This window comes from Tauraco erythrolophus, chromosome 14, assembly GCF_009769465.1.
Source record: "Tauraco erythrolophus isolate bTauEry1 chromosome 14, bTauEry1.pri, whole genome shotgun sequence".
Classification (NCBI taxonomy): Eukaryota; Metazoa; Chordata; class Aves; order Musophagiformes; family Musophagidae; genus Tauraco; species Tauraco erythrolophus.
In genome coordinates this window covers 3,352,165-3,361,628 of record NC_141478.1, presented here as the reverse complement: position 1 = coordinate 3,361,628, position 9,464 = coordinate 3,352,165, and the positions used below count along the sequence as shown (strand labels likewise).

The 9,464-nt window shown below is 51.5% G+C and overlaps 1 protein-coding gene across 1 annotated transcript in view; it reads right to left on the bottom strand.

Annotated features, from left to right (window-relative positions):
- Positions 1 to 219: 219 nt before the first annotated feature.
- The window catches only part of IGDCC3 (immunoglobulin superfamily DCC subclass member 3), a 107,641-nt gene continuing 98,396 nt past the window's right edge, over positions 220 to 9,464 (bottom strand). Inside the window, exons 11-15 of the mRNA XM_086620556.1 lie at positions 4,229 to 4,417; positions 3,342 to 3,446; positions 1,824 to 1,962; positions 1,124 to 1,331; positions 220 to 375 (exon numbers count right to left, since the gene is read on the bottom strand). Coding sequence (XP_086476682.1) covers positions 220 to 375; positions 1,124 to 1,331; positions 1,824 to 1,962; positions 3,342 to 3,446; positions 4,229 to 4,417 — 797 coding nt within the window. The remainder of the gene's footprint in view (positions 376 to 1,123; positions 1,332 to 1,823; positions 1,963 to 3,341; positions 3,447 to 4,228; positions 4,418 to 9,464) is intronic.

Sequence of the window (9,464 nt, the reverse complement as noted above, 5' to 3'; positions counted from 1 at the left end):
CAGAAAGATAAACTTCACAGAGTTTCCAAAAGGCTGTATACACATATATATATATTTATATATATATATAAAAATAAAGCAAAACAAAAAAATAACAATCAGACCGTAGAAATCTTCAATTGACCTGAGATTGACGACTCGTCGTAAAGACATCACCAGCCGCGGGTTTGGTTTCTGGGAACTCCTACAAGAGGGTTCGAGTCTTGGCAGTTTTATCCTTCATTGGGGGGGATCGCGGTCGGGAGCCGGAGCGGCCGGGCTGCCATGGCGCGGGCTTTGCCGGGAGGGGTCTGGCTGCTCCTCGATGATGCTGAACTCATCCAGAGGCAGCGTGGATATCTGGGTGTCGTCGTGGGCCGGTGGGCTGTGAGCCGACTGGAGAGAGAGAAGGGGACAATGCAACGATGGTGGTGGGTCACCGATGCTCCTAGACATGCAGCCACGGCTGCGTTTCCCAGGTGTCATAGAATCATGGAATGGCACAGGCTGGAAGGGACCTCAGAGATCATCTAATCCAACCTCCCTGTCATGGGCAGGGACGCCTCTCAACTAGATCAGGCTACTCAAGGTTCCGTCCAACTTGGCCCTGAACACCTCCAGGGAGGGGGCATCCACAGCTTCTCTGGGAAATTTATTCCAAAGTCTTACCACCCTTGTACTGAAGAATTTCTTCCTAAGATCTAATCTGAATCTGTTCTCCTTCAACTTAAACCCATTTCCCCTTGTCCTATCAGTGGACACTCTTGTAAAAAGTCCCTCCCCAGCCTTCCTGTAGGTTCCCTTCAGGTATTGGAAGGCAGCTATTAGGTCCCCCTGAAGTCTTCTCTTTTCAAGGCTGAACAATCCCAGCTCCCACAACCTGTCCTCGTAGCAGAGGTGCTCCAGTCCCTGGATCATCTTTGTCGCCCTCCTCTGAACATGCTCCAACAGATCTATGTCTCTCTTATGGTGGGGACACCAAAACTGGACACAGTATTCAAGGTGGGGTCTCACGAGAGCAGAGTAAAGGGGCAGAATCACCTCCCTTGACCTGCTGACCACGCTTCTCTTGATACATCCCAGGATGCGCTTGGCCTTCTGGGCCACATGAGCGCACTGCCGGCTCATGTTGAGCTGGACTTACCGGTATTCCCTTATCCTGCTGTTCCTGGGACGGGGCCGCTGGGAATAACCTCTCCAGCTCGTTCATATCCAGCTGCTTTCCATTCAAGTCCCGGTCGTCCCTGTCCCTGCGAGCGGCTCCGTTCAGGACGAGGCCGGTGGCACTCCGCTGGCTCCTGGGAATCTGCGGGGTTGACAGCTGCTCCTGCACGTTTTTGCACATCAGCAGCCTGAAAAACAAAGAGACGGAGCCTGAGGGTGGGCAAAGCCAATGTCTCCCCCTCTTCCTGCCCCCAAGCCTGAATCTGCTTTATCCCTGCACTACGTTCCTACACTCCTTAAATCTCTCCTGTAAAGTCATGTCTCTTCCCCTCATCGTGAAAGGGTTTTTGGTTTACAGGGAGGATCAGGGCTTGCCAGAGCAGAACTAGCAATGCTCCCGGGAAGTACGAGGGCCCTCGATGGGGACTGGAGCTGATGGGGTGCATTCGGAGAAGCCCGCTGGGTGTGTGTCACCGGGAGGGAGGCAGGAGCCATGCTGCAAACAGCACCTGGTGGTCAGGGGAGCCGGGCTGCGCGATCGCACGCTGCGGGATGCACGTCCTGGGATGCGCACGGGAAACAGCCCATCATCACATCGGGGGTGCGAGGCCCCCGCGGGGATACCCCCGCGGCACTAGGGACCATCGCCCCTCCGGAGCAGCGATGGGAGCAATCCCTACCTTCCTCGGTACCCAAACATGAGGAAGAGGACGCAGAATATGATGCACGTGACGCCGATGTGGATCCCGATGATGATGCCGGTCGTGGAGGTTTTATTGTTCTGCTCGTCCTTCATGCAGTCACAAGGAGGATTCAGCACTGCCAGGAGAAAGGGGACAGAGGGTCAGTGGTGCTCGTTGCCTATTGGTCCTCCAGCTTTTGGGGAGTCCAGAGGAAAAGTTGGAGCCTGGGTGGTGCTGGGAGCCGTGTCCGGGGAAAACGAGAGTGGGGTGGGGGGCCGGGGGGGCCACTGCCTGCCAAAGCAGCTCCCCTGCTCCTGGTACCCCAGGAAGGCAGTGACAGCCAGCGTAGGACTGGAAAGTCTGCAGAGAGCCAGTCCCCTTACCCACTCTGCTGTTATTAGACACGATCCATGAATAAAAAAAGACCCTAATGTCAATTTTTGCAAAAACCCTGTGTCCAAGGTGGGAGGTGAGAGGCCAGAGCAGGCTGATGCCTGACGGAAAGCACCGAGTGGGCAGATGCCAATGAGAGAAGTGTTTACTTCAACACAGACAGAGCAGTAATAACTGTCTCTTGAAGATATTCCCACTGGAAGGCTTAAAAGGCTTCCAAGAGCAGCAGGATGGTTTTTGCACATAGATAAATATGAAAGGTGTGATCAGTTCGAGATTCCCTCTAGAGATTTCCCCTTTTCTGTCACATAATACAGTGCTCATGCTCTGCAGCCCTTCTCCTTCCCAAAGCCACGTGTCCTCCCTTCCCGGCACCAGTGAAGGTCAAAATATCCAGCAGAGCTCCAGGAGAATGAAGATGCTCAGGGCACCATGTCCTGCTCGAGGATGGCACCTCTTGGCTTATGGATGGGTGTTTGTTCACGTTCATGGCTTCACCTCTGGCTCAAGCTTATAGGGGACAAAACTGGCAATTACAGAAACATTTGGTTTGTCTTCTCCCCTCTGGTGAAAAAGAAGTCACCAGGTTGATGTAGTGACAGGACAAGGGGTAATGGCTTTAAACTGAAAGAGGGGAGATTTTGATTAGATCTAAGGAAGAAATTCTTCCCTCTGTGGGTGGTGAGGCACTGGACCAGGTTGTCCAGAGAAGTTGTGGCTGCCCCATCCCTGGAAGTGTTCAAGGCCAGGTTGGATGAGGCTTTGAGCAACCTGGTGTCCCTGCCCATGGCAGGGGGGTTGGAACTAGATGATCTTTGAGGTCCCTTCCAACCCAAACCATTCTGTGATTCTATGACTCTATGATCTGTGCTGCAAAGACATGTTGGCTCACTAACGAGGGCCAACAGGGATGGTGCAAATCACGTGGCAGGGATGCCATCCCTACCAGCCCCACAGAGTTTTGCTTCATCATTATCTGTGATGCTGACAATAAATGAGCAGCTGAAAATGAGAGGGAGGGGAGAGCCACGGGTGTCTGGGGGATGTGCCTGGGTAAGGCCTCGCCACATTCTCACAAAGTGGTTTTCACAAACCACCACCAAGACCAACATCCCATCTCACCTGTCCTCTCCACGGTTTCCCTCAAGGACACGAAGCGGACAGTTGAATTTCCATCCCCGTGCTGGTTATAGGCGAGGAGCTTGACTTCATACACCACCGACGCATCTGTTTCAATGGAGACACAAGAAGGTGTTTCAGGTTTAATCGTTAGCGTTATCTCCCCGAGCGATGCTTATTTAGCAAACACACATCTTACCAAATACACACAAGATGCTGCAAACAAGTACCAGCTACTGGCAAAGCACCCCAAACACCTGGGGGAGAGCTGCAGCATCTCCCGTTTAGTGACTGCAACACACAGAATCACAGAATGGTTTGGGTTGGAAGGGACCTTCAAGATCATCCAGTTCCAACCCCCCTGCCATGGGCAGGGACACCTTCCACTACACCAGGTTGCTCAAAGCCTCATCCAACCTGGCCGTGAACACCCCCAGGGATGGGGCAGCCACAACTTCTCTGGGAAACCTGTTCCAGTGCCTCACCACCCTCAGTGTAAAAGTTTTCTTCCTTAGATCTCATAGAAATCTCCCCCCTTTCAGTTTAAAGCCGTTGCCCCCTGTCCTGTCACTACACGCCCTTGTCCAAAGCCCCTCTCCAGCTTTATTGGACCCCCTTTAGGTACTGGAAGGTGCTGGAAGGTCTCCCTGGAGCCTTCTCTTCTCCAGGCTGAACAACCCCAACTCTCAGCCTGTCTCCATAAGCAGAGGTGCTCCTGCCCTTGGATCATCTTCGTGGCCTCCTCTGGACCTGCTCCAACAGATCCATGTCCTTCTGATGTCAGGGACCCCAGAGCTGAACGCAGTACTGCAGTACATCTGAGCTCTGCCATCACAAGAGGCTCTCCCAGGGTCAGGAGGGGACGCGGATCAAGCCGTCACCGTACTCACCCAGGTGGGTAATGTTGTACGCCGTTACGTTGCTGGGCAGCAGCACCGGACCTGTGTACTGGGAGAGGTGGACCTTGCGGTAATACAGCTTGAAGCCTTCGTGCTGGCCCAGTTTGATGGAGGGCTCCCACGTAGCCTGGACAGCCGTGCTGTTAATGACTTTAATAAAGAGGGATGGCATGGCTGGGACTGAAACAGAGAGAGAAAGACAGTGGGTTGCATGTGCTTTTCAGTCTGCAGGATGACAAATTCCCAGCAGTCCTTCCCCAAAACACGCACTGGATGACATCGAGAAAAATCGGATCAGACCAGATCCTGGTTTAACAGCTTTGAACTTCTTCAGGGAGCTGTAGGAGTTTCCAAGGGTGTCCTAGGCTGGTTCAGCACGCAAAGAGGCTACTTGTACACTCGGGTTGCAATCTGATGCTTAACCCCCTCGGGTCAGGGCAGGAACGCAGGGACTTTGGCAATGCATTCCCAAATTCCACTTTTTCTGCCCTGAGGGTAGTGAGGAACTTTCAGAGTGATTAATCTCCTGGAGAGGAAGGAACCAGAAGGGATGGAGCTGGAGACATCCGTCTTAAAAGCAGGTTAGGTACCTGCACTGGCTTGCAGGGTGCGCTGGAGCTCGCTTTCCCCCTCGGCTTTAGGAGGGAGGTTTGTGACTCTGTGCCGGGGATTTAGGAGAGAACCAGGGCATCTTCACGAGCAGCTCTAAATACCTGAGCAGCCTGAGGTCCCAGCACAGCTGGGGCTGGCTTGTTTGGGTAGGCAGGCACTTACCTGGCCCTAGGGGTGCACGGGAGTTTAGCTGGGACAATGTCCCTGCCGCTGCCTGGTGTCACTGCGGCCTGATGCAAAGTCCACCAGGACACCTTTTGCTCCGTTCATGCCCCAAATCCCTGCCCTCATTCTCAAGGTGCACTGCAGCGGGGGGCCATGGCCATTTCCTCCCCAGGTCCCCAAAAAGCTGCCTGGGCCCCATCCTGCTCCACCAGCCGAGGCTGAGAGGCAAAGATTTGCAAACCAAAGCCAAGTTTCTTGCGATGTAAATATCTGGGTTTTCCAAAGCTGGTTCTGCACCAAACCCTGCCCCGGAGCCCCGTGCAGCGCTGGGGCACACAGGACCACGTTTCCCCCCAAGCCTCTTCCTTCCCGTCTCCCTCCCTTTCTTATATGTCGATCACACCAGCGCAGAGATGTGTCTCAGCGGGACTTTTCACTGCTGACTTTTTTTTTTTGTTCCTCACCTCATTTCCACAAAACATCCCCAAGCCAAATGCTCCCAACAGTTCTCCAGCCTTTGGCACCATTCAGAAGGTGCAAAGCATCAGGTGCTGAAGGCTCTGCCCTGCCCAGGGCTCTGCTCTGGCACCGGCAAGGTTTTTGGGCCAGGGTATATATGTATACCCTATACCAGGGTAAAACCTGCAGCAAAAATACCCAGCAGAACAACAGCCCTGCAGCCTCCAGGCTTTGGAGCAGAGATATTTTTTTCCAATCCCACACAATTACAAGCTCAGAAATTCCCAAATATAAGGATTGCTGGGCTCACATTGGACCGATGCCGCTTTTTGTCTTGTTTTTCCCCAAAAGGGCTCTGAAGGATGAGCAGTGCCAACCCGGCCTTGATGGCATCCTTTGGCGGAGAGTTCAGCACAGCTGTTTAATGAGCGATGGTGAAAAGCGGATGAAACGTGGTCAGGTCAGTCGAAGACTGACGAGAGCTAAAAAGGGCGTTTCCTCAATTAAACAGGAAAAGCAAAACTACAGGAAAAAAGCCTGGTTCACTTTTTTCCCAGGCACTGAGAGCTCAAGCTTTGCCAGGAGGAGATGGAGGGGAAGTAAAGACATCTCTCCTGGTGAGCAGGAGGGTCTGGGCAACCCCGTCTCTTCCCAAAGTGATGCCCTCCTTCAGGTTGAAGGAGCTTCACCTGATGCCCTCTGAAGAAGCACGGGGAGAGGAACAAGTCCCTGCTGACTGGTGAGCATCTCCACGTGGGTTTGGGAGGAAGGACTTGGAGAGCAGCTGTCCTCGGCCAGGTTAGTGAGATCCCGTCCTGCCTGAGCGCTGCCAATGGGGAAAAAAATGGGTTGAAGTAGGTCTTCTTGCTAGGATTCATCCTGACATGTGTTTCATCGATGGGAAAGCCGGGCTTAGCAATTTCTGGGTGTAAAACACAGAGTAAATTCTATTTATCCCTGAACGTACCATTCTTCCCAAGGCTGCGTATTTTTGCAATCCAATTAAATACTTTTTTTTTTTTTAATTCTCCCAGTTCCCTTGAGGGCAAGAGTAGGAATCGCCTGGATCCCCCCTCTGAGAAGTCAGACCTTTGTTTAAAGCATCGTTTTCCAAATCAAGGGTGAAAACACCACGGAAAGGGCAATCACATTATCCCACGGACAAAGAAACACTGATGTGGCCCGTCCTGATTTGCGAAGAGTTGGCTTTATTTTTATGGTTGCAGAGCCTTACATTTAATAAAAATCACAAGAATATCTCTCCTTCAAAGTATGGAATAGATAGTATTTATTCAAACTTTTGAGTATGTATATATATATATGTATAATATTGATTATACGTACGCACTCGCAGAATGCACGTGCTGTTTATAAGGTTATTACACAAATAAGTGTATACAGATGGAGTATATCTGCGTGTGTGTATAAATATACGTACACACACCAGGGTATAGGTGCTTCACAGAAGTATATATAAGACATAGTATGGATCTGCTATAAGTGAGGCTCATCTCCCTCATGCTAAGGGCTGGGATACTTGTTTTCCTCTTCCGTGCTGTTTGGAATTTTCCCCAGGTCATTTCAACTTTCTTCTTGAAGGCGTCTTTAGCCGAAGGTGACTAAAGGAACAGTCTTCATCCTAGAGAAATGTCAAAAAGTCCTGGAGAAAACCCTAAAAAGCATTAAAAGACAAGAACAAGGAGCGTGTGCTGCTTAATGAAGCGGAGAGGGTTTGAGATTTAAAATACCACGGCATTTGTGAAACGGCGTAAAGGAGAACGACAGGGAGGAGGCAGGAGGACCTTCCTAGGGAGAGAGGTTTATGGAGGACAGGATGGTTTCTCTATGGCATCTTCCCGTCTACTTTTTACCCCAAATTACCGCTGGCACAAAGGAAGGAGCATCGTGCTTCTAGAAAGCATTGGAGGCTTCAGCCAAGCGTACTCTCGGCATGTTCCTAGCCCTGAAAAGCTGACCCCCCCGAGCCAAACGCAGCCCTGCTCCTCAGTATTCACTGTATTCCTACTCCAGACAATACCAGTATAACATGGTCACTCAGACCAGTCTCCAGCTGGTAGCTTCTCTGCTGACCGCTCTGACCAGCACTGCCCGGCTCCACCAAGCTGTCCCTGGCTGGCAGATTTACCCGCCCTGTCCTTTCCAAGTGAGGCAGGGACACGGCAGCGTGGTGACATGGAGGGGTCCTGCCACCGCGGGGCTTCGCAAGCATCTCTGAAAGCATCTCATGCACGTCACGCTGAGCCAGGACGGGAAAGCTGACACGGCATGTTGGGGAAATGCCATCCCTTTCCAAGGCTGTTAGCAAAGATCCGAGGGCTCTCCAAGTCCAGGGGAGTCAGAGCTCTCTGGTGCTCCTTGGGAATCATGGAATCATAGAATGGTTTGGGTTGGAAGGGACCTTCAAGATTGTCTAGTTCCAGCCCCCCTGCCATGGGCAGGGACACCTTCCACTACACCAGATTGCTCAAAGCCTCATCCAGCCTGGCCTTGAACGCTTCCAGGGATGGGGCAGCCACTCCTCTGGGCAACGGGGTGAAACAGTTTGGCTCAGCGAAGAGGCAAATCTGCAGTGAAACCTTAATTTAGTGACAAAAGCCGTTGGATCCTGGCTCTCTGACCTGCTCTCACCTCTGTGAGCAGAAGGCAACAGGCACCTGAGCGAAGCAAACCAAACCAATCACGCCAGAACTGAGGCTTTTAAATCTCTTATCTTCCTACAAGGCAAACCCAAGCTGAGGTTGAGTGATCTTAACCAAACCAGCTTGTCCATCCTGAACATGGAGCTAATTGCTGAAGCTTCATTACACAGGACGAGCCTTTTGTAAAGGATAGCAGAGCAGGACAGTGATGCCTTGAAACTTCAGAGAGCCAGGAAATTTATGATCCCCTTACCGGATACTTAACTATTTGTGTCATGACTGAAGGTAATAATGACAAAAAGTCCTCTCTAGCTTGACCTAGACTTCTGTAGAAACACCCAGCTCTGTGAAGCATGGCTGGCTTCTAGCTCCGGTAGCTGAACTCTGAGCATCGGGTCAAGGGGTTTCAAGTTTTGCCTTAGTCCACCCTTCTGTCTCTAAATTGGAAGGAAAGACAAACTCCAAGGGTGACCGGTTCCCTGCGGAGCACCACGGAAAATAAACTCACAAGGTAACAACCCAGTGAGGATTTACTGGTGGTGTTACTTAAAAGCTGTAGTAAATATCTGCGAGGGCTGAAAATGGAATGAGAACTGGATCTTCCACCTGGAAGTCAACACGGTCTTTCATTTGATCCTAAATATCATCCTCCCACCCACGGCCCTCTCTGCTGCAAATTCATAATTACTGAGCGTTTGTGAGAACCATGTGATGCTCCTAAGAAATTAATCTCAGCATGTGAGACGAGCCAGGGTTCAGAGATGCTGAAGAGGTACAGGAGCCTCGAGGAAAATATTCCTGAAACACCAGCTGGCAGATCACACTGGGGCCGTGATTTCTGTCTGGTGGCTCTGTGCAAGGGTCCTGCGTTAGAGCACCTGCTTTCTTACTGGGGAAGCTAACTGGTGGCCACATCTAGGAGACCAAGTCAAGGCAAAAGCCTTGGAGATCGTCCTAACCTCCCACTGAAACAGAAGGCTGCTCCAAGGCAAGGGTTTGTAGGTCAGGACAGCTCAGCTCTAGTGTGATTTCTCCAGAGCAGAGCAAAAAAAATTCAAATTCAGAAAAACATGGTACCTATCCAGTAAGAGCCGTGAGCACCAGAGCTGCTGGAGGATGCTGAGATGCTGCTGGAACAGGAAATCTGCACTTTGCAAGCAGTTTAAGAAAAGCCCAGAGCAGCCATGATGCATGAGACCAGCCAGACTTGCACCCACTCCCTGCTACAACGGCAGCTGTGAGAGGTGATGCCGTCTTTAAGGCCACCAGCCGACCCCTGCAGAACGATACAAGTGAGTTTTACACCACATCCCAGAGTACGAGGAGTAGCG